Below are 26,324 nucleotides of genomic sequence, written 5' to 3'. Positions count from 1 at the left end.
GCTAATCAAGGCCCATTCGTTAATACAGTGCTCAAATCACACAAATCATATCATACAAACCCTCTTCAAACTAGGGTTCACCGTCAATTTCACGAAATCCAAAATTCTGCCGCGCAAGGTACAACAATACCTAGGAGCCATAATAGACGCATCAAAAGGAGTAGCCACTCCAAGTCCACAAAGAATTCGAAATTTCAACACCATCATACAACGCATGTATCCAACACAAAGAATACACGCAAAGATGGTACTACAACTCCTAGGCATGATGTCTTCATGCATAGCCATTGTCCCAAACGCAAGACTGCACATGAGGCCCTTACAACAGTGCCTAGCATCACAATGGTCACAAGCACAGGGTCACCTTCTAGATCTGGTGTTAATAGACCGCCAAACTTACCTCTCGCTTCTGTGGTGGAACAACATAAATTTAAACAAAGGGCGGCCTTTCTAAGACCCAGTGCCACAATACGTAATAACAACAGATGCTTCCATGACAGGGTGGGGAGCACACCTCGATCAACACAGCATACAAGGACAATGGAACGTACATCAAACAAAACTGCATATAATTCACCTAGATCTTCTAGCAGTTTTTCAAGCACTAAAAGCTTTCCAACCAATCATAGTTCACAAATACACTCTCGTCAAAACAGACAACATGACAACAATGTATTATCTAAACAAGCATGGGGGGACGCACTCCACGCAGTTAAGCCTGCTAGCACAAAAGATTTGGCGTTGGGCAATTCACAACCAAATTCGCCTAATAGCACAATTTATACCAGGGATCCAAAATCAACTCGCAGACAATCTCTCTCGAGATCACCAACAGGTCCACGAATGGGAAATTCACCCCCAAATCCTGAACACTTATTTCAAACTCTGGGGAACACCTCAGATAGACTTGTTTGTGACAAGGGAGAACGCAAAATGCCAACACTTCGCATCCAGATACCCACACAAACAGTCCCAAGGCAATGCCCTATGGATGAACTGGTCAGGGATATTTGCTTACGCTTTTCCTCCTCTCCCTCTCCTTCCTTACCTGGTAAACAAACTCAGTCAAAACAAACTCAAACTCATATTGATAGCACCAACTTGGGCAAGGCAACCCTGGTACACAACGCTGCTAGACCGGTCAGTAGTACCCTGCATCAAATTGCCCAACAGGCCAGATCTGTTGACACAGCACAACCAAAAGATCAGACACCCAGATCCAGCATCGCTGAATCTAGCAATCTGGCTCCTGAAATCCTAGAATTCGGGCACTTACAACTTACCCAAGAATGTATGGAAGTCATAAAACAAGCCAGAAGGCCATCCACCAGGCACTGCTATGCAAGTAAATGGAAGAGGTTTGTTTGCTACTGCCATATTAATCAAATACAACCATTACACACAACTCCAGAACATGTAGTGGGTTACTTGCTTCACTTACAAAAATCTAACCTGGCTTTCTCTTCCATTAAAATACACCTTGCAGCAATATCTGCATACCTGCAGACTACCTATTCAACTTCCCTATATAAGATACCAGTCATTAAAGCATTCATGGAGGGCCTTAGGAGAATTATACCACCAAGAACACCTCCTGTTCTTTCATGGAACCTAAATGTTGTCCTAACTAGACTTATGGGTCCACCTTTTGAACCCATGCACTCCTGCGACATACAGTTCCTAACCTGGAAGGTGGCATTTCTCATCGCCATTACTTCCCTAAGAAGAGTAAGCGAGATTCAAGCGTTTACAATACAGGAAACTTTTATACAACTACACAAGAATAAGGTCGTCCTAAGGACCAATCCTAAATTTTTGCCAAAGGTTATTTCACCGTTCCATCTAAATCAAACAGTGGAACTTCCAGTGTTCTTTCCACAGCCAGATACCGTAGCTGAAAGGGCACTACATACATTAGATGTCAAAAGAGCATTGATGTATTACATTGACAGAACAAAAAACATCAGAAAGACTTAACAACTATTTATTGCATTTCAAAACCTCATGCAGGAAACCCAATATCAAAACAAGGTATAGCCAGATGGATAGTTAAATGCATCCAAATCTGCTACCTTAAAGCTAAACGACAGCTGCCCATTACACCAAGGGCACACTCAACCAGAAAGAAAGGTGCTACCATGGCCTTTCTAGGAAACATCCCAATGCAAGAAATATGTAAGGCAGCCACATGGTCTACGCCTCACACATTCACCAAGCACTACTGTGTAGACGTGTTATCCGCACAACAAGCCACAGTAGGTCAAGCCGTACTAAGAACATTATTTCAGACTACTTCCACTCCTACAGGCTGATCCACCGCTTTTGGGGAGATAACTGCTTACTAGTCTATGCAAAACATGCGTATCTACAGCGACAGATGCCATCGAACTGAAAATGTCACTTACCCAGTGTACATCTGTTCGTGGCATCAGTCGCAGTAGATTCGCATGTGCCCACCCGCCTCCCCGGGAGCCTGTAGCAGTTTGGAAGTTACCTTCAACTATTTATATATGTATCATCTCAACCTTAAATAGGTGCATACTTAGTCACTCCATTGCATGGGCACTATTACTACAATTCAACTCCTACCTCACCCTCTGCGGGGAAAAACAATCGAAGATGGAGTCGACGCCCATGCGCAATGGAGACAAAAGGAGGAGTCACTCGGTCCCGTGACTCGAAAGACTTCTTCGAAGAAAAACAACTTGTAACACTCCGGCCCAACACCAGATGGCGAGCTATTGCAAAACATGCGAATCTACTGCGACTGATGCCACGAACAGATGTACACTGGGTAAGTGACATTTTCAATATCCTACCTTTCCATGATACTCCTCCAGTCTCTCTGCTTCAGTCACTTCAGTTGGTGGTTCCTCTTAAGATTCTGCAACAGGAAGTGGCAGCCCAGTTGCAAAAGGTATCAGTGGAGTTGTTTCTGGAGCAGGGAATAGAGTGGGCTGCTACACTTGATACATTATGATTTCCAGCGAGGACAGGCAGTTTGTTTCCAATCCCAGACCTCATGCTCTTATACTTTTACCTTTGCAGGGAACACTTCCAGATGGTGTCCCTGGCGCAGGTTTTTTTTGGGGGGTTGAAAGCCGAAAATGGGATGGTATCCCTCAACTTGCAGGGTGTGTTTTTTTTCCATACCAAACCTGCGGAAATGTAGGACGGTGTATGTTGCACCCCATCCTTCCTTTTTACACAGTTACAGAATTTAGGAAGGCGCGGGAAAGGCAGTAACTTTAGTGATCACTTCAGCCTAACTGCCCTCAATAGGTCCAGCTGTGGGCAGACTTCTCTAGTAATGACAAACTTACAACATCTTTTGGAAGTTGCTAAACTCAGTGGACTAACAATACCCCCACTTCGAAATGGCACAAATGTGCTATGTTTTTGCCATTTCGAAATGCTCATATTCTTAGTCCACTTAGTTTAGCAACCTCCAAAAGATGGAAGTTTGAGTTCACTTTGCCACAATTAAGACTCATGAGCTGCATATATCAGAGCACGCATGAACAGCACTTTAACTCAGTTGCCTGTCGTTCTATTTTTTTTAAATGGCTTTAAAGCTTTTTGTTGCATTACTCAGTTTTTACTGATACATTTGACTTAATGGGCATTGGCAGCCACTGGATAAATTGCTTATTTGCAAAATAGTAGGGCTGCATGACTTTAGAAATACCTGTTACTATGCAAGTTGTTTAAAAAACGTTTACATAATCATTTGTCTTTTACAGCAGAGCCAATTGCATTTCCATCTGGTGGTGGCAAATCATTCATCATGGGTTCAGATGATGTTTTGGAAAGTGTTCTTGGCCTTGGGGATCTTGCTGACTTGACGGTCACAAACGATGCTGATTTTAGCTACGATGTAAGTGTAAAGTTTCTTCATTACTCTTCTGAAGGTTGGTCAGGTCTAATCTCATGATTTGGTTTGATCTCATGGTTGGAAAAGTAGCTCCTTTAAAAATAAACCCACGCAACCTCCAGGGGTGTGGAATTTAATTAAATATCTACATGTTTATGGGACAGGTTGCGTCTTAAATCTACTTGTCCTGTAAAAAATAAAATCTACTTGTCCCTTTGGTGCCATGTAGTGCAGTGACAAATTATGCCAGCTATCTTATTATGGAAGAGCTCTGATAAAAGCATCTTTGATTATGTTAGGGTTAATCCTATAGTAGGGCTTGAATACTAGCAATTCTAAGCCATACTATAGCAATTTCCTTATTTTGCCATCTTTTCGCAGAACTACATATTGGTGCTGATGGAAGCATTACGTAATCGTTCCACGGCTGGAATGCCCTTGAGTCTGTGCAAACCTACTTACTTGCATGTTTTAAGGATTTTTACCAGCTCTTTTCTAATCTTTTCCCATAGTGAGAAAGGTTGCAAATTTGCTCCTGACAATGGTAGGAGTAAAAGTTCTTCCAGGGTTTTTGGGGAGTGGGGGTGGAGGTGGGGAGGGGGTGACTGGAGGGAAAGTGAACTTCCTGTTCTACTTGAGTACATTCTTGGGAATTCTTGAAACCCACTATTGCAAAGACATATACCCTGGGTGCACTTTTGACTTTAAGAATTGAACTCCTAATTAGGCCTGGCATTAACCAAGAGATTTTGTTTTTATTAAAATTCTATTTCTCTCTATCGGCTGGTTTTACTGTGAATGATAACATTCTCCTCTTCCACAAGGAACATATTGGCACACAAAGTAGCTTGTGCCACGAAATACATTGCTAAGAACTACTGTAACAGTGTGTGCTTTTTGAAACCAAATAACTTTCTTTGCTTTTTGCCAATGTTTGTTATAGGGGTGAGCACCTGGCAACTCCCACAAAAAGAAAGTGTTACAAAAGCCATGTCAAAACACGACACATTGACAAAATCAAAAGACTGACCACCAATGTTGGTTGGCTTTGCCAGTGGTTGTTTATTTTTATGTTTCCCATACTCTCCCATAAAATGGGTTCACTGTTTTTCCATTATTAATGCATTTTTAAATACTAGCTTGTCCAGTTGTATTTTCGTGGGAGTTCGATATTCTTTTGCCCCCTGTCATGGTGGAGGTATGCTCCAGAGAGTGAGGGGCAATTTGTGGGCGGGGGAAGGATGGTGGCTACAGGGGGGTGGGGAGAAATGATCGATCTGTTCAGGGTGCACTGTTCCCATGGGTAACCAGGATCAAGACAGATTTGCATAGTGCTGGGTCCAAACTGGAATGGCGTGGTGGGCAAAAAAACAATGGTTTAAACCTCGATCTCTGTGACTGGGGGTGAATGTTTACATTATTCATTCAGCATTCCTTCCATCATCTGTTCTTTTTGCCCGGTCTGCTTTCGTCATTGTTCGCACTACAGGTGGACCTAAGCCACCGCTGCTGCTGCTGATTGACGATTGCTTAGGCCTGTCTTTGGACCGTTATCGTAGCCCATCTCCCCTTCTCAGAAGCGTGCTCCACCTACCTCCCACAGCAGTATTGGAGGTCTTCCAGGCCTGGCCTCCTGCCGGTACAGCTGTAGATAGCTTCCTGCGAGGAAGGGCAAGTGATAGACTACGGCCACTCATGGCTGAGTCTCCTCCCTCATTGTCATCTAGTGATGACGTTACCAGTTTCATTGAGGTGATAGTGTTTGGGAGCTGCATAGCTCAATCTCCTGATGCCTGTGAGACTGTTCTCTACTCAGTTGAAGGCCTACTAGAACCACCCTGCAACATTTCCTCACTTCTGCCACGTCTGTGGTTTCTAGACACCTGAAAAAAATATAATTTGCAGATCAGTGACTTTGCACATGGGCGCCACTAGATTTGGTGATTATCTCATAAGCAAACATTATCATGCCAGAGCTTCTACTTCCTCCAGTTCAGGTGAGCAAATGTCTGCACTCATTGGTGTAGGAAATGTCACGTATGTCATAACGATGAAGGATGTCAATTAAACTACCTTGGTAAGCAGATATGACAGGTCACTTTGGTATTCCCACCATCACTTCACTGAGAAGTTGACCCATGAAGACAAAAGATTTTTAGGAATTTTTCCATGAGAGAATGTTATTCTCAAACCAAGTGGACCATGCAGCCACTGGTCCTGTTGATTTAATAGCACATGGACACTACCATTGTTTGCTGATTAGATGCAGTTCCTGGCTCCTGCTCACTTGTCTTAAAGCAGAGGAGCATTAAAGAATTTTAAATCTTTCTTTTTCAGGTAGCATTCTTTTTGAGTCACATGCTTAGAACATGATGCAGGTCCGGACAACTGAAACTGGGACACCAAAAGCTGTATGCATTGAAAAAAGAAATTAAACACCAATTTAAATCTGACAACAGGCAGTATTTTGTGCAAAGCGTTCAAATCCTGCCCTTTCGGCATGCACATTGAGAATGGCAGCTTAAAAGAGAGCGGATGCATTCAGTGCTTGTGGATGTGATTTATTCCTGACAAACCACATGCATATTTGGAAACATTTTCCCTGCATGCTCCAGTGGTATGAATCACTAGGAGCATTTTACAATAGGCTTTTCAAATATTAAGAGATCCGAGGTGTCAGGTGCCCTGAAAGGCTAATAATCAAACGGGGTTCAAACATCAACAAAGCCTTCTTCTTCGTTGACAAATAAGTGAATCTGTAGGGACTGTATACTGGCTCACAGTACCCTGTTATGAAGTGTTTAGAATCATGTATACAGCCAAGGGGGTTTGTGCAGTGTCTTGCATCACATATGTTGTAAACATATTTACCATCTGAGCACTGCATTGTCAGCACTATAATAATTTTGTCATGTCATTGCATATGAATTGGTCCAATATATTTTTTAATAAAAACTATGGTCTGTCCTGTGCATCCTTTTTAAGTTTGTTGAATGACGATCACTAAAAGTTGGAATTAAATTGTGAATTCCTCTGAGGTACCCAAGGCCTTCCAATAGCAAATTAGCCTTATGGGACAATTATTTACATAGTATGGAGGCAGCAAAACCGACAACCAGAGCACTATCACAAATCTCCAAAACAAGTAGGATGTCAACAACCATCAGTGGTCGTAAAGAATCCCCCTGAATAACAATGAATTCGGTTCAGACTCTGGAGGGCACCTCAGGATCCGCTCTCGATCCGTCCCGACACCACTCGGGCCAACGTGGCCTTCCGTGGCGTCAGGTCAGACGTTGATGCTTCTGGCACCGATTGGGCCCACAATCGACGTCAACCCTAAACTCATTTGGATGACGCAGATTCTGTTTTCCATGGGCTCTGCTGTGCCCAGAGTTGATCCTGAACCCTATTACTAAGGGTATGGATACGAGGATAGTGTAGAGGGGTTGCTGGACCCTTTAGAAGACCAGTTTGAGCCTGAACTGGACTGGGTACAGGAGTTGGGTGATGCTAGTGGGTTGGACACCTCCCCTGACACTAAAAAATTTTCTCCCCGTACCTTGGCTACGGAGGACGGAGCATCTCATTGTATGGTGGTGAGAAGGGCTGCTGAGGTTTTGAACCTCAAGCTTCCATCTGTGGAGATCATGCCTAACCTCCTGACAAAAGTGCTTCAGCCTGGGGCATCCGGCTCGGAGCCCCTTCTTCCCTTCAACGAAGCATGTATGGACGTCCTACTAGGGTCCTGGTCCAAACCCATACAAGGGCTCCTGTGAATAGGACGATTGACTGCCACCATTGGCGTGCGCCGAATAACCCAACTTTCCCTGTCCAACACCCTACACCTGAGAGCCTTGTCATCCAGGCTTCTTCATCCTCTGGCACATTCCCTACCGCTCCCCCGGACAGGGAATCAAAAAGACTGGACAATTTAGGGAAGAAGATGTTTTCTTCTGCCAGTCTAGCGCTGCAGTCCGTGAACACCACATGCCTTTTGGGCCACTATTCCCATACTCTCTGGGATACGGTCGCTTAAGTGCTGCCTCAAGTTCCGGAAGAGGCCCGGAAAGTTCTTTCCCAAGTCATGACAGGTGGGAGAGACGCAGCCAAGCTCATTATACGTTGTGGACCAGATATGACCGGCTCACTAGGCAGATCGGTTTAATTGACGATGGCACTGAGATGCCACGCCTGGTTGAGGATGTCTGGCTTTTCGGGGGATGTCCAGCAGTCTTTGATGGATATTCCCTTTGATGGTACTCGTCTCTTCGAAGACAAGACTGACTCAGCACTCAAGCGCTTAAAGGATTCCAGGGCTATGGATCGGTCTCTTGGCCTCACAGCCACTTCCCGCCCCCTCAGTCCACCTCTCGCTTCTTTTGTGGCTATGGAAGGGTCACCCAACCATGTTTATTTCCACCAGGCCACCGACCTGCGCTTGCTGTACAGACCCTGTGCGGACGCAGGATCCACTGAGCTCGATCAGGGAGTCAGCTGGCCACCCAGTCCATCACCGCCCCCTCCTCTGCCTCAAAATTTTCCTAGTCCGTTTGGACATCCGGGACCAGTTAGCGGCAGAATTTGCCATCATCTGCCCCACGGGGAATCGTTATCACGGACAGGTGAGTTTTACAGATCATTGAAGGGACTACTCCCTCCCCTTCAAGACTTCTCCAGCCATGCCACCATCATTCAATCACCTGTCGGAGGTTGATTTGGCACTTCTCCATGAGGAAGTCAAAGCTCCATTGGCCAAGGTAGCCATAGAGAGGTTCCCCGTGCCGGACGTAGATCGTGGCTGCTATTCCTGCTACTCTTTGGTTCCCAAAAAGTACAAGGGCCTTCACCCTATCCTAGACCTCCGGTCCCTCAATCTCTTCCTTAAGAAGCCAAGACCCTGGAGACTGGATGGTTGTGTTGGGCTTGCAGGACGCCTAATTCCATATTCTTGTCCTGCCGGCCCACAGATGTTATTTATGATTTGTGGTAGATCACAAGCACTTTTAGTTCACAGTGCTCCCCATTGGCCTTACCAGTGCCCCTCGGGTGTTTACGAAAGTGATGGTAGTGGTTGCTGCTCATCTGCACAGGTTAGGGGTTCCATTCTTCCCCTACCTCGACAGCTGGCTGTTGAAGGCGGCCATGCCCCAGAAAGTCATCTCCCACCTCCAGACTACGGCGAACCTCCTGCATTCGCTGAGGTTCACTATTAACATGTCAAAGTCACACCTGACTCCCTCTCAAATGCTCCCTTTCATCGTAGCTGTTCTGGACACAGTGCAGTTTCAGGCTTATCCTCCTGAAAAGCAAGTCCAGGATATTCGGGCTATGATACCGATGTTTCAACCTCTATCCTGGATTTCTGTGAGCTTAACTCTGAGGCTGCTGGTCCTCATGGTCTCCTGCATCCTGCTGGTCCAGCATGCCAGATGGCATATGCGGGCTCTGCAGTGGGACCTGAAGTTCTAGTGAGCGCAGCATCAGGTGAATCTCTCCGACATGGTTCAGATCTCTGAGGGAACTGCAAAAGACCTGCAGTGGTGGTTGTCAAATCCAGATTAGGTCAATGGCAGATCCCTCTCCCTTCCCTAACCAGATCTCACAGTAGTGACAGATGCATCACTCCTGGGATGAGGTATCAGAGGCATTTGGTCTCTGGTGGAGTCCGGGCTCCACATCAAACTTTTGGAGCTCTGGCCGATCTGACTTGCATTGAAAGCATTCCTTCCCTCTTTCAAAGGGAAAGTGGTGCAGGTGTTTACCGACAACACCACTGCCATGTGGTATTGCAACAAGCAGGGCGGATTGGGGCTGTGGACCCTTTGTCAAGAGGCTCTTCGCCTCTGGACATGGCTGGAATGCCAGGCCATTTCCCTGGTGGTTTAACATTTGGTGGGCTTTCTGAACGTCCGAGCAGACAAACTCAGCCGTCGATGCGTAGTGTATGACAAATGGCGTCTCCATCCTGAGTAGGGAGTGCCTTGGTTAGATCTGTTTGCCTCTGTAGAGAACGCATAATGTCAGCTGTTTTGCGCGTTGGAGTTTCCAAGACAGCACTTGCTCGGCAACGCTTTTCTTCACAAGTGAAACTCAGGCCTCCTGTACGCCTTTCCATCAATACCACTAAACGGTATACGCCTGTCGTTGGAAGAAATTTGTGGCATGGTGTATCAACAAATATGTTGATCCCCTCTCTTCACCTTTCTCAGAGGTTCTCCTCTTTATTCACTCTTGCCTAGCAGGGCTCTGCTCTGGGCACCCTCAAGGGATATTTGTCTGCCATCTCGGACTTTTTATAGCTACCAGACCAACCTTTTCTTTTCAAATCCCATTGTTGGGAGGTTTCTTAAAGTTCTCACTCATATGTTTCCTCCCATCCCGTTCATCATGCCCCAGTGGGATGTGAACTTGGTCCTCACATACCTCGTGTGCGCCCCTTTCGAGGCGCTCCACAACTGTCCTTTACGGAACAGCTTTCTTGATTGACATCACCTCTGCTCGAGCTTCAGGCTCTTTCTTTGAAGCCACCAGGGCTTCCTATCGTCCCAAAATGGTGACTCCCTTTCACTTTGGCTAATCTATCACCTTGCCTACTTTTTACGCACTCCCACATCCCTCTCATGAGGAGGAGAGACTCCACCGTCTGGATCCAAAAAGAGCATTGATGTTCTACATAGGTCGTACTAAAGATTTCCGGGAGGACAATCAACTCTTTGTGGGATATGTGCGTGTGAAGAAAGGGAAGATGGTGCAGAACAGGACCATCTCGCAATGGGTAGCCCTCTGCATCAGGATGTGCTACACTTTGACGAAAAAACAACCCCCTGAGGGTTTGCGCGCTCATTTAACCAGAGCAACTGCTGCTACCACAGCGTTAGCAGGCGGTGTTCCAGTCCTGGATATCTGTCAGGCAGCAACGTGGGCATCCTTACATATGTTCATCAAGCATTACTGCCTGGACAGTCAGGTCAACAGGGACGGCTGTTTTGGCTGTTCAGTCCTGCAGGACACTTTGGTGAGGTCTTAGTTCGCAGCCCACCACCATGGATGATTTTGCTCGGGTATCTATTCTAAGGTAAGGAATCTGCAACTAGAAGTCTCTGTCAGATGTACAGGTTACTTAACTTTGGTAACGATATATCTGATAGAGACATATTCTAGTTGCAGATTCCTTACCGACCCGCCCATCCTCCCTGCACTGCAAACTGATTTCTAAGGGCCCTAGTTCTGGCGCACCATTCTCAGTGTTCTTCATGGCTCCACGCTACTGGCCTGGAAAGTCGTGAAAAGAAACTGATGTCAGTGCACCGGGGTGGCGCATACATACGATCATGACGCCTGCTGAGTCGACTGACGCCACCTAACGGTGCGCATGGGTACTGCGCGAAGAAAAGAAAAAAATCTTCGGATCCAATATGACGCCTGGGGAAATTCTAAGGTAGGGTACATGCAGCTAGAATATGTCTCTACCAGATATATTGTTACCAAAGGTAAGTAACTGGTACATTTGGCAAGATCAGGGTTGCATTTCTCATCAGTTAACATGCTCTTTTAAACCATTACTGTCTATAGAAAATGTCTTTCACAACCTTTTTTTTTCTTTCTTTTTTCAAACTCCCAGTTAAGTATTTTCTAGAGGGGATTATAAAGCCATTCCCTCCAATCAGGGGCCCTCTCTCCTATGTGGACTGAACATTGTCCTCTGTAGCATAATGTGACCACCTTTCGAACCAGTACATAGGCTTCTCCTCAGTGTTTGACATGGAAAGCTGTATGAATTCTGACCCAGCGTGGATTCTTTGTAGCTATTACCTGAGCTTTCAGACTTAGTGAGATACAAGCTTTTTGTTGTTAAGTGCCTTACACTGTATTCCCTAAGAACAAGATGGTTATGAATACTTACCCGGGTTGTTTTTTTTTACAGAAAGTAGTGTTAGTGTTCCATGTTGATAAATTCCATTAACAACTTACCATGAGATTTTCACTTCTCCAGTGAAAAGATTCCTTCACCCACTTGAAGTTCAGAGGGTTTTATCTGGATATAATTGAAGACTGTTTTATCAGGATATGATCAAAGTCTGTTGGAGCACATATTAGTCAATTACAGCCCTTTTTGACTGGATTGAAATGGATTACAATGAAGCAGTCCATTTCAAAATGGATGGTTTATGCATTTCTGTTTGGCAATTAGCGAACTAAACTTTACATGGAGCTCCAAACGTTTACTCTGCTTGGAGTAAAGTGGCTATTACTGCTTTACTAACATGCATTCCCATTTCAGGCATGTGGATGAATGTGCACTCTTTCAGAAGACTTTGCCTGTATGAATGTTGGCTGGAATCTTATTCCATGTTTATTCCCACTTGGGTAAGGCCTTTTGGATAGTGTACATTCTACTTAAGATTTTAACTCCAGTTTATTACAAGGGTGGGCTAGCTACTCTGTTCCTTGCTTGTGAATAAATAATCTGCTGGAGGAGAATGAAAGGTTACTTACTTGTAATCATAGCTAAACTTCATTCTAGACATAATCAAGTGTCACATCTCCGCTGAGGAAAGTGAATGGATGTCTAGTGGCTTCATACCAGGGCCCATGTCCTTTGTAAAAATGACTTATCTGCGGCTGACAAAGCATGATGGGATACTAGTGGTGTGTGCTTTCTTAAAGGAGCAATGGCATCTTTCCAGACCCTTGGATTTGCAGCCTGTCACAAAAAAAGTTTGTGAAACTGTTTTTGTCACTCATTATTTTAGTGATCTTTATGAAATGCTTTCTCATCACTCCTGTTAATCACCTTTTTATTTATTTATAATTGGCTTGAAGTTTCAAATTAAATTCCAGTGTAAGATAGGCTTTCATTAGACAGCCTAATATATACATCTTTGGTTTAAGATTTTCTGTTAAAATGTTTTGTGTTTATACATAAGAGACTCAGTATAATCTTTGTGTGCAGGGTATATCAGTGTGCTTATGAATGTACTGAAGAATCCCGTCCTGGAAACAAGTAATAAAGTTTAGTCACTTTTCTTTCTTTACTGGAGTTACCTAAGATGGAGTTTATCATCCGATTGCTAGACCAAAGGTTGTTGATTCCAAACTGTCCTGGCCTAAAATGATAATCTGTCTTACTGGCAATGAGTTAAAGCAAATTCCCACTCAATAAGGTCAGCATAGCCTGAAGAAAAATTTAGATATCTTCTGCATAGGAGTTGAAGTCCACAAGATTTAATAAAATCTTCAAAAGAGGTCTTATAAGTATATTGAAGGGGTTGTGATTAAAGAATAAATTGATAAACACTTCGGAGTACCACAAGAAGGTGTCATGCAACCTAAATTAAAGGAAGATATAGGTGGAGAGAAACTGCTCTGAGATGAGAGGCAACCCAGCTGAAAGCTGCCCCCTACAGTCCTACCTCAACCAAATGATGGAACAAAATGTGCTTGTCCAGTGTATTTGAGTTGGCTGAGAGGTAAAGTAAATTAGGACTAACAGGAGTCAAGGTTGAACCAACATTATGTAGACAAGTTACCAATGGATTTTGTGTACCCATTTATGGATGAAACCCTGTTTGTTCGGAATGCTAAATCATCTTGATCTCATAAGGTGTAAGTGTAGTCTTGAAACCCACCATATCTGAAATAGGTTTCTCCAATGAGTGTTCGATGATCCAGATGACATCGAAGAAGTAAAGGTGTAACGGTTTCAGGATTCTAGTGTCCGATACACACTGTCCTATGATGTGGAGATCCCAGAGACAGTCATTAAGGGCATTCCTGTGTCATCCAAGAAATAAAACTGTACAGTGCTTCAAGACTGAAGACCATTAGAGCAGAAACCGATCTTTCAAAGCCAAAAGGTCTGGGCTCCAAGAGCAAAATAACATTTTTGATGTCAGAGGTCTTGATGGTAAAAAGCATATTGAGAAGATAAGTCCTTCAGTTCAGAAAAGAAGACACTAGAGAGGACATACATGCAGAAGCCAACTTGACTTAAATAATTAACTTTGATCGAAATGAGAAGGTAATAGCTTTGTTACTAAAGAAAAAGTAATGAATATCAAAAGTAGTCAAAGTCCCCTCAACATTTGGTATTGAAAAACTGGAAAAGGAACCTTGAGCCTAAAATGGCAGCACTGTTGCAGGAATAAGTCTTTAAAGCTTTGCCTGCTTGCAAGATCCCCAAAAAGAAAGGTCATAAGGTCCCGGAGAATAAGAAGATACAGAGGTGGGAGTAAGGATAGAGACAGATCAACCACTTATCCCACATTGGTCTGAGGCTTAGTGGTGATGTGTTTGGAGATTGTTAGAAATGGGGTTTCTGGTTGGCTAGCGTAAGCACCTCAGCCAGGCAGAACCCACCACTCTAGTCAGGGTGAGTAAGTTACACACCAAAGATTACCCCCCGGTTGCTTGGCACTGAGCAGTCAGGCTTATCCTTGGAGATCATGTGTAAAGCGTAGTGTATTACACAGTTGAAGAGTTAAATGGCTTTTGCAGGGAGAGAGAGGGGTAGCGGTGAGTGGGGATGCCACACAGCTGGACTGCTGGGAAACCTGCAGGCATCTGGGCGCCAGGGGCAATAGCAAGGTAGAACCATGGGGGGGCAGTGGTTTTGTCAAAAATAAATCCTGAGGAGACCCCAAGATTTGGGAGGACTCTGAGTGGGAAGATTCCCAGTCCATACCCGATGGGGAACAGTGACCCCAAAGAGTTTTAAGTAGAGGGAGAAAATGACTGGGCAGGGATGGCCCCATGGATAGGCAGTCCCCTACTGGGTCTAGTGCCAGGAGCAGTGTCACCTCCCATACCCTGTCCCCGGAGTATAGACTAAGAGAGACCTGAGGTACATCTAGTGTAGCTGGCTGTAGAGGAGAGAAGGCTAAAGGTGTAAAACGTCTTAGCGCATGAAAGGGCCTTCGCCAAGGAAAAGCTTGGTTTTGAGGAAAATAAACTGACCCCCTGAGCTTAGTTTTGAAGTTCTGGACTCACCAGCACTGCAGGTGAAGTCCAGTGGTGGCTGTAATACTGAATCTAGTGTGAAGTATTTTTGCAAAACATGAGATGGATGGGTGAAGGGTAGCATAGCAAACAATTTTGAAGAACTGCACAATCTGATTATCAGAGAGCACATGTTCCATTCTTGTTTTCCAGGGCTACCCCAACTCCTGTAGGAGGGTAAGTTCTCTGACTCCAGAGAACTTGCAAAGTAGGCAGACCTCTTGGTGAGTACCATAGGGTCTGGTGAGCCACTTGAGAGTGATTCTGAAGGGATGAGTTGGGAGACCAGTTTGCAGGGTAGTTCCCCTTAGCTGGAAGGAGACCTGAGCAGGACCAAAACACCAGGTTCGATGGCATCTGTCGCTGTAGATATGCATGTTCTGCAATAGCTCGCCATCTGGTGTTGGGCCGGAGTGTTACAAGTTGTTTTTCTTCGAAGAAGTCTTTCGAGTCACGGGACCGAGTGACTCCTCCTTTTGTCTCCATTGCGCATGGGCGTCGACTCCATCTTCGATTGTTTTTTTTCCGCCATCGGGTTCGGACGTGTTCCTGTCGCTCCGAGTTTCGGAACGGAAAATTAGCTAATTTCGGAAGATTTTCGTCGGTATTGTTGCGTTCGGGATCGGCGTACTTAGATTCCACACCGCATCGAAGATCGAAGAGCTCCGGTGCCCTTCGGGGTAGTTTTTCGATCCTCCGTCGGGGCCTGGTCGGCCCGACCGCGTGCTGAAGAACGCCGATGGAACGGACCCCGTTCCGTTTCTGCCCCAAATGCCACAATAAATACCCCTACACAGACCAACACTTGGTCTGCAACCTGTGCCTGTCACCTGAGCACAGCGAAGACACCTGCGAGGCCTGTCGTGCGTTCCGGTCCCGAAAAACACTCCGAGACCGTCGAGCCAGAAGACTTCAGATGGCGTCCGCACCGACAGCCCAACGGGAGTTCGAGGAACAGGAAGAGGAAGGTACCTTCTCGATCCAAGACTCAGACTCCGAAGGATTCGACGATACACAAACCGTGAGTAAGACGTCGAAAACCACTCAGAGGAAGATTTACAAGGCCCAGGGGACGCCACTGCCACCAGGCCATGGCTCCACCCATAAATTCGGTGACCGACCGTCGGCACCGAAAAAGGCCCAAACAGTGCCGAGATCGTCCGACTCCGGTCGAGACACCGGCACGCAGCCTTCTCGGGACCGAGAAAGTGCTGGAGACAAGCCTCGACACCGAGATGCCGGTGTGGACACGGCTCGACGCCGAGACAGCGGCACCGAAACAGATCGACGCAGAGAGGTTTCGGCCCCGAAAAGGAAAAAAGTCACCTCGGAGCCGAAAAAACACGCAGACAAAGTTTCGATGCCGAAACAAACTGCAAGCGACCCAGCTTCAGGCTCTTATACAGAAGAGCACTCGCTAACCTCCCTAATGCAGAAGCATAGGTTTGAGGAAGAGCTACAAGCAACTGATGTGGACCATACGCAAAAGCGTATCTTCATTCAGCAGGGGACGGGAAAAATAAGCACCCTTCCCCCCATTAGGAGAAAGAGAAGGTTGGAGTTCCAGACGGAACAAACACCACAACCAAAAGTGGTGAAAAGAGTTACCCCACCACCCTCTCCTCCGCCCGTGATTAACGTTTCACCAGCACAAACTCCATCACACTCCCCAGCTCACACCACCATGAGCCACGGTGACCAAGATCAGGACGCATGGGACCTATACGACGCCCCAGTGTCAGATAACAGTCCGGAGGCATACCCTACAAAGCCATCTCCACCAGAAGACAGCACCGCGTACTCTCAAGTGGTGGCTAGAGCAGCACAATTTCACAACGTAAGCCTCCACTCAGAACAGGTCGAGGATGATTTCTTATTCAACACACTCTCCTCCACCCACAGCTCATACCAAAGCCTGCCTATGCTCCCTGGTATGCTCCGGCACGCAAAAGACATCTTTAAGGAGCCGGTCAAAAGTAGGGCAATCACACCAAGGGTGGAAAAAAAGTATAAGGCGCCTCCTACGGACCCGGTTTTCATCACTACACAGCTGCCACCAGACTCTGTCGTTGTAGGAGCAGCTAGGAAAAGGGCCAACTCTCACACATCTGGAGATGCACCACCCCCAGATAAAGAAAGCCGCAAGTTCGATGCAGCTGGTAAAAGAGTCGCAGCACAAGCTGCAAACCAGTGGCGCATCGCGAACTCCCAGGCACTACTTGCGCGCTATGACAGAGCCCACTGGGACGAGATGCAACATCTCATTGAACATCTGCCCAAGGACTTACAAAATAGGGCAAAACAAGTGGTTGAGGAGGGACAGACCATCTCCAACAACCAGACACGCTCCTCCATGGACGCTGCAGATACAGCTGCACGGACAATTAATACATCTGTAACTATCAGAAGGCATGCATGGCTCCGAACGTCTGGATTTAAACCAGAGATTCAACAAGCAGTTCTCAATATGCCTTTTAATGAAAAAGAACTGTTCGGTCCAGAAGTGGACACAGCGATTGAGAAACTCAAAAAAGATACGGACACTGCCAAAGCCATGGGCGCACTCTACTCCCCGCAGAGCAGAGGGAATTACAGCACATTCCGTAAAACGCCCTTTCGAGGGGGGTTTCGGGGTCAAAGCACACAAGCCAGCACCTCACAAGCCACACCGTCCAGTTACCAGGGACAGTATAGAGGAGGTTTTCGGGGACAATATAGAGGAGGGCAATTCCCTAGAAATAGAGGAAGATTTCAAAGCCCCAAAACCCCTACTACTAAACAGTGACTCACATGTCACTCACCCCCTCCACACAACACCAGTGGGGGGAAGAATAGGTCATTATTACAAAGCATGGGAGAAAATCACTACAGACACTTGGGTTCTAGCAATTATCCAACATGGTTATTGCATAGAATTTCTACAATTCCCTCCAAACATACCACCAAAAGCACAAAATTTAACAACACACCATTCCAATCTCCTGGAGATAGAAGTGCAGGCACTATTGCAAAAGAATGCAATCGAATTAGTGCCAAACACACAAATAAACACAGGAGTTTACTCACTGTACTTTCTGATACCAAAGAAGGACAAAACACTGAGACCAATCCTAGACCTCAGAGTAGTGAACACTTTCATCAAATCAGACCACTTCCACATGGTCACACTACAAGAAGTATTGCCATTGCTAAAACTACACGACTACATGGCAACTTTAGACCTCAAGGATGCTTATTTCCATATACCAATACACCCATCGCACAGGAAATACCTAAGGTTTGTATTCAAGGGAATACATTACCAATTCAAGGTACTGCCTTTCGGATTAACAACCGCACCAAGAGTCTTTACCAAATGTCTAGCGGTAGTCGCTGCACACATAAGAAGGCAGCAAATACATGTGTTCCCATATTTGGACGACTGGCTAATCAAGGCCCATTCGTTCATACAGTGCTCAAATCACACAAATCAGATCATACAAACCCTCTTCAAACTCGGGTTCACCGTCAACTTTACAAAATCCAACATTCTGCCGCGCAAGGTACAACAATACCTAGGAGCCATAATAGACACATCAAAGGGAGTAGCCACTCCAAGTCCACAAAGAATTCTAAATTTCAACACCATCATACAACGCATGTATCCAACACAAAAGATACAAGCAAAGATGGTATTACAACTCCTAGGCATGATGTCTTCATGCATAGCCATTGTCCCAAACGCAAGACTGCACATGAGGCCCTTACAACAATGCCTAGCATCACAGTGGTCTCAAGCACAGGGTCACCTTCTAGATCTGGTGTTAATAGACCGCCAAACTTACCTCTCGCTTCTGTGGTGGAACAACATAAATTTAAACAAGGGTGGCCTTTCCAAGACCCAGTGCCACAATACGTAATAACAACAGATGCTTCCATGACAGGGTGGGGAGCACACCTCGATCAACACAGCATACAAGGACAATGGAACGTACATCAAACAAAACTGCATATCAATCACCTAGAACTTCTAGCAGTTTTTCAAGCACTAAAAGCTTTCCAACCAATAATAGTTCACAAATACATTCTCGTCAAAACAGACAACATGACAACAATGTATTATCTAAACAAGCAGGGGGGGACGCACTCCACGCAGTTAAGCCTGCTAGCACAAAAAATTTGGCATTGGGCAATTCACAACCAAATTCGCCTAATAGCACAGTTTATACCAGGGATCCAAAATCAACTCGCAGACAATCTCTCTCGAGATCATCAACAGGTCCACGAATGGGAAATTCACCCCCAAATTCTGAACACTTATTTCAAACTCTGGGGAACACCTCAGATAGACTTGTTTGCGACAAGGGAGAACGCAAAATGCCAAAACTTCGCATCCAGATACCCACACAAACAATCCCAAGGCAATGCCCTATGGATGAACTGGTCAGGGATATTTGCTTACGCTTTTCCTCCTCTCCCTCTCCTTCCTTACCTGGTAAACAAACTCAGTCAAAGCAAACTCAAACTCATATTAATAGCACCAACTTGGGCAAGGCAACCCTGGTACACAACGCTGCTAGACCTATCAGTGGTACCCTGCATCAAATTGCCCAACAGGCCAGATCTGTTGACACAGCACAACCAAAAGATCAGACACCCAGATCCAGCATCGCTGAATCTAGCAATCTGGCTCCTGAAATCCTAGAATTCGGGCACTTACAACTTACCCAAGAATGTATGGAAGTCATAAAACAAGCCAGAAGGCCATCCACCAGGCACTGCTATGCAAGTAAATGGAAGAGGTTTGTTTGCTACTGCCATATTAATCAAATACAACCATTACACACAACTCCAGAACATGTAGTGGGTTACTTGCTTCACTTACAAAAATCTAACCTAGCTTTCTCTTCCATTAAAATACACCTTGCAGCAATATCTGCATACCTGCAGACTACCTATTCAACTTCCCTATATAAGATACCAGTCATTAAAGCATTCATGGAGGGCCTTAGGAGAATTATACCACCAAGAACACTACCTGTTCCTTCATGGAACCTAAATGTTGTCCTAACTAGACTTATGGGTCCACCTTTTGAACCCATGCACTCCTGCGACATACAGTTCCTAACCTGGAAGGTGGCATTTCTCATCGCCATTACTTCCCTAAGAAGAGTAAGCGAGATTCAGGCGTTTACAATACAGGAACCTTTTATACAATTACACAAAAATAAAGTCGTCCTAAGGACCAATCCTAAATTTTTGCCAAAGGTTATTTCACCGTTCCATCTAAATCAAACAGTGGAACTTCCAGTGTTCTTTCCACAGCCAGATACCGTAGCTGAAAGGGCACTACATACATTAGATGTCAAAAGAGCATTGATGTATTACATTGACAGAACAAAAAACATCAGAAAGACTAAACAACTCTTTATTGCATTTCAAAACCTCATGCAGGAAACCCAATTTCAAAACAAGGTATAGCCAGATGGATAGTTAAATGCATCCAAATCTGCTACCTTAAAGCTAAACGACAGCTGCCCATTACACCAAGGGCACACTCAACCAGAAAGAAAGGTGCTACCATGGCCTTTCTAGGAAACATCCCAATGCAAGAAATATGTAAGGCAGCCACATGGTCTACGCCTCACACATTCACCAAGCACTACTGTGTAGACGTGTTATCCGCACAACAAGCCACAGTAGGTCAAGCTGTATTAAGAACATTATTTCAGACTACTTCCACTCCTACAGGCTGATCCACCGCTTTTGGGGAAATAACTGCTTACTAGTCTATGCAGAACATGCGTATCTACAGCGACAGATGCCATCGAACTTAAAATGTCACTTACCCAGTGTACATCTGTTCGTGGCATCAGTCGCAGTAGATTCGCATGTGCCCACCCGCCTCCCCGGGAGCCTGTAGCAGTTTGGAAGTTACCTTCAATTATTTATATATGTGTCATCTCAACCTTAAATAGGTGCATACTTAGTCACTCCATTGCATGGGCACTATTACTACAATTCAACTCCTACCTCACCCTCTGCGGGGAAAAACAATCGAGGATAGAGTCGACGCCCATGCGCAATGGAGACAAAAGGAGGAGTCACTCGGTCCCGTGACTCGAAAGACTTCTTCGAAGAAAAACAACTTGTAACACTCCGGCCCAACACCAGATGGCGAGCTATTGCAGAACATGCGAATCTACTGCGACTGATGCCACGAACAGATGTACACTGGGTAAGTGACATTTTCATTCTGGAATCTAGGGGGTACCTAGATTGTCTGGGGCCTGGTTCTGGACACAGACAGTTGTCAGTGCCCTCTGGTGGTTGCTGTCCTTGTAGACAAAGTTGCCCTTGGATTGGGGATAGACGTCATACCTAAGGGGTGGCATGGGCCACATCACTTTGTTGGCCATGGTGGTACTGTCTACCTACTGGGATGCATCTGTGAGCAGTTTAAATTTAAGTGCTTCACAGATGGGGTCCACAGGTAAGGTGAAGGATTCCTCATAGGCTAGCGTAGTGGGTTCTGAGAGCATGGACAGAGTGCTCCAACTGGGTACAGAGGGGCGTAGAACTGGCAGGTGTTGACCCTGCAGTTGCTGGCCAATTCCTGCGTTGAATCGCCTCAAGCAGGGAAGCCCATGAAGGTACTGATTGGTCTACTCTGGCTTTAAGCCGGGGGGAAGGGGTTGTTTATTTAAATAGCCCTTTCTGCAGGGTTCACCCCAAACTTTTTGCTTTTCTCCTATTGTTCTGACCTTTTTGTTGGCGTTAATACTCTGGTCATTGCACCACTCCTATTCAGTGCTAAAGTGAATGTTCTCTCTCCTCTACAACTTGGTGTAATTGGTTTACACCTGTTTGGCTTATTCAATATACCTGTAAGTCCCTTGTAGATAGGTATAACATATACCCAAGGCCTGTAATTTAATTGCTACAAGTGGGCCTGCAACGGGTGTTTACTACAACCACAGAAGTAGCCTTTCAAACCTGTCTCAGGCCTGCCACTGCAGGTCCTGCATGCGCAGTTTACTGACACACTAACTTGGCAAGTCAATCTACTTGCCAAGGCGTAAACTCCCTTTTTGCCCTGACCTATGTCTAAGAGGTATTATCTGATCTATGAGGGTGACATAGCCATGTTTGGTATGGTTGGAATGATATTGAGAAATGCTGCTTACTGGTGTAGGTGATTTTGTTTATTACTGTGGTAGAAGTGTCGCTCTTAGAAAGTGGGTATTCCTCTGTGCTTATAACTCTGGTTCTTTTGCAGCTTAACTCCAATCCAGGTCTGGGCTTTGTGCCTACTTCTCAGACAGCCAGTACACAGAGAGGGTGGAGTTGTAAACGGATTGCATCTGCATACTAAATGGCCTTCCTGGGCAGGAAGAGGGAGAAGTGGGGCATATTTGTATATGCAGTGTCCTACCCTCACACAAAGGGCTCGTTTACCCCCTACTGATGTCTGGAGCCAGTGCTGGAGGAATAAAAGGAACATTCATGAAATCGGTTGGTGCTGGTTGGAACCCCCCCTGCCACCCCCTCCCCCCCCCCCTTTGTGGAAGCTGAGCAAACTTGAATATAAGTACACGGGGTTGTCCCACACATTTTCAGACACTAATGGACTTATGAACTGGACACTGTATGCTGCTGAAATGACTCACCAGGATCTGCTCTGGGGACTGCTCTGCTGTTGTGCTGACCAGTGACCTGCTAGGTCACTGAGAGGGACGGCCACTGCCTTGGAACCCTTGTGCTGGCCTGCTTGCTTGAGCCCTGCAGCCCTGCGCTCCCATTGCAGTCTCCAGGGGCTGGGTGGTGTGCCCCACTGCATTTCTGTGGCTGACTTGCTTCCTTTAGTTGGGCATGAAGGGAGTGCCCCTTGCCTGTGGGAAGTGTGAGGAAAGCACCCTGGGGCATCAACTCATGAGGAGGGCTTGTATCTTTTTCCAGAGTGCCTCCTCCTTTACACCAAGCACGGAGAGAGCACTTTATTTCTGTTATTTACAGTGCTGTTTTTTGTTAGTGCGGCCGGTGCGAGAAGTGCCTATTTTATCCATTTGGTCAGGGCTGCAGCACTAGTGGAGTGCACCCGACTCCCTTTGTGCTGATTCTTTTACTGATCCGTTTTTCATCATAATTGTGTGTTCTAATGCCTGATTCTTCATCTATTGAATCGTTCCTGGAGACGGACTGGATCTAGGAACATATACAATAGCTCTGGCGCACCAGCAGGTATTACTATAAGCCTCAGTCCCAACTTAGCTGCATGTAGTTGCAACTGTTATGCACTAACTTCTAGCCTCTTTTTCTTTGAACCTATGGTCTACTTCTTTTACAGAAGTCCTCTATGCTTTCCAAATATATTGGCAGCACACAAGGATGTCACCCCTTAACACAACAGGTTTCAAATGTTGTGCGGGCACAAAGCCATCCTGTGTTCCCCACACAACTCAGTCTTGTGGTAAATGATGCCTAGTGAATCCCAAAAGCCAGCAGGGAGTGGGAAGCCAAACACAACATTGCTCAACAAATAGGCAAGGTTGTTCCGAGTCCTGGTCACCTTCCCTAAGTAAGTGGAAGGTGAGAGACAATTCTTAAGAACAGCCTAGGAAGAGCAAACATCTCTGACATCCAGGTCCTCCCGCTCTAGGGAGAGGTCATGCAGTGGGCATTCAAAAAACAGGTTTTGCCTTTTGTCCTTGTACCAGAAACCAAATCCCATGATGATGCAGCCAATTTCTCCTTGGCATTATCAACAATATGTTAAGTTTTGGCCTTTAGGAAGGCCATCCTGCAGATCTTGAAAAGCATCCCACAACTTCAGGTGCACCTTTCGGCTCCACTGACCCATTGGTGCCCCCAAGTCGAATGTCTGCCAACAAGCCCTTTTCTAGCGTCAACTACCCTCGACATGATCAGCAGTTGTATCTAGGGACATAGAGAGCTCCTCATCTTCTCTGCTACAGGTTTCACCAGTTGCTCCTCCATTGGTGTCAGTTACTGTTTTTACAGAAAAATCCTGTCCCTTCCTCTGCAAGACTTTGTCCCCTTACACCAGAACTAGGTCAGAAAATCTGTGGATATAGACTCCCTACTAATTCTGCCTTGGCAGCAATAATTTTGGCAGATGGATGCTACTTTTAGGTCAGACTCTGAGGTCATACCGGTACTTAAGCCACTATAGTACAATCATGATGTGGTGGGAGCAGATCAGTTCCTCCCTTCACACTATACAGAAACTGGTTTGTGCCTCCCCCTGCAAAATGACACTGGCTTGGTGAATTCCCTGGTGAATTCCCTGAATCTGCCATAAATGTACCCTTGGGTCCTTCATTCTGACTTAAGATGCCTTATTCAGCATTGTAATTTGGAGGGAGGCTGAAGTTTTTTACCTACCTCTGAAACTTCAAACCTGGGCTTTATACTTCAGATCCTCAGTTGCCATTTAACAGGACTTTTCTAAACCATTTCATGGGACCTTGGTCTAAGCGATTTTATGCTCCAGCAGTAAATTTCTCTATTGATGTATATCATAGACCAGCACCTCAAGACCATAAGTTCCTAACAAAGCATCTGTTTCCAGAAACCCTTAATTGTGCAGGCCTCCCTCCGTTTGTCAGGTAATTCCTATCTCCCTTGCACTCCTCTGCACAGTGAATCAAGGTCCATTGATGCAACCAGCATGAAACATTTTGTTTCAATTACTCTGACACTCAGCTCATTGATTGATCTCTTCCTTTTGGGGCACTGTAGCCACCCCTCTGGTGCATGGCACATGAGGTAATGTCATAGCTGCCTTAGGACCTGCATATTTTGTTTGCACACGTGATCCAGAATAGACCGTGGTCATACTTCATTCTGGACTCAGCATTACATACTCAATACATTGTTCCTTTTTGTTCAGTGAGCACCAGTATCATTATTTGACAACACACCTAGATGTGCTCCATAGAAATTTCCAGTCAGGCATCGTTTAATATGTCCTTTGATGGGCCATATTTTTTGGGCATAGAGACCAGTGCATCTTTGGAGTGCTTCATGAAAAGCAGCATTATAGCTTATCCCGTGGAGTAGTCTCTGGCAGTTCACCAGTAATGCATGCCATTCATAGTTTATTTTAGAGACCTTGCCTTCTGCTCACAGCAACATTCTCAACCAGCTAGCACAAACACTTTATTGCGCTATAGACAAAGGCAGTTGTAGAGGCAAGGGAAACCGGAACAGTCCTCTTTCTACTCTTGAGACAATGCTTCCAAACCCCTTCAGTTACACTTGAGAGGACATTTGGGACAGGCAGCACTGCCTACACTATTGGCACATGATCACCTCAGACCATATTGTCCAAGTGGCACCCTAATTGCCCTTTTGAAGGTCCCTAAAAGAATCTTTCTGCTTCAATCTCCTTTATGACTTCCCATCTTTGCCTAAGATCCCACCAGTGTGAATGCAAATCTGGTGGAACCAAGCACAGTTCCTTTGGCTTGCCCTGGACTGAACTTGGAGGATTTGATAATCCAAACTGCTGATCCCAATCCCCTAACTTTCCACTTCACAGAGTACTACACCTGAGCTGCCACAATCTGTCCTTCATGCATGGCGATTGAGCGGACCCAACTGAGAGGGTTTGACCCTCCATTAGAAGTGGTAGAGGTATCATTCTGGATGCCCTCTTACCTTCCAACAGATGTATATATTCTTATTTTTGGGGCACATTTTTCATCTGGTTTGAGAAGAGTTTACCCCATAAAGACAAAACTGTGTGAAGTTCTTTAGTTTGTATTGTCTTTTCTCTGGCAAGGCTTTGCTGTGGACACAAATAAAGGTAAATTGTCAGGCATTTTTTGCCCTATCTTTATTTGCCTGATCATCCCTCGTTATTCAACTCACTGGGGTGTGTTTTTTTTTTTTTTTTTTTTTTTTTTTTAAAAATTTTTAAAGCTTCCACATATGATCCACCCACTCCCTTCATTATGTGGGACCTTAACTTGTCATTAGCCTGCCTTATGGTGGTTATGCCTTATGTTTTCTCCCTCTAAGTCTCTACACCGAAGTACTGTGGGACTGTTGAAACTGAAAACCGATTTTCTTTTTGATGAGCAGTAGCATCAGCGAGCTGGAAGCCTTGTCACTTTAGACTCTGTAGACTACCTTTTCCTCTGACATCTTAATACCTAAGCACCATGAATCCTTTCTTCCAAAATTGGTATGACTTTTTTATGTGGGACAATCCATCATGCTCCCTGCAGTATTTTATATACTGCATCCATCAAAAGAAGAGGAGAGGTTTAATTGATTGGACCCTTGGCCTACCCTTGTCTTCTACACTGATATGGCTAGTGTATCACATTGACTATTAATGATTATTGTTTTTGCTGGTGTCAAATAAGGAAAGGTGGTTAAAAATGTACTATTCATGGTGGATTGTCCTCTAGATCAAAGCTAGTTATGTTTTGGCTATGAG

General features: G+C 45.4%; 1 protein-coding gene across 2 annotated transcripts in view; it reads left to right on the top strand.

Moving 5' to 3' along the window:
• Positions 1-26,324, top strand: part of STRN3 (striatin 3) — an 839,725-nt gene that overhangs the window by 476,848 nt on the left and 336,553 nt on the right. For both annotated transcript variants that reach the window (XM_069209060.1, XM_069209059.1), the window contains one exon: positions 3,744-3,877. In XM_069209060.1, the coding sequence (XP_069065161.1) occupies positions 3,744-3,877 (134 nt within the window). The remainder of the gene's footprint in view (positions 1-3,743; positions 3,878-26,324) is intronic.

Source organism: Pleurodeles waltl, chromosome 9 (assembly GCF_031143425.1).
Source record: "Pleurodeles waltl isolate 20211129_DDA chromosome 9, aPleWal1.hap1.20221129, whole genome shotgun sequence".
NCBI lineage: Eukaryota > Metazoa > Chordata > Amphibia > Caudata > Salamandridae > Pleurodeles > Pleurodeles waltl.
Note: the sequence above shows the minus strand (reverse complement) of the source record. Positions and strands in the feature narration are given on the sequence as shown.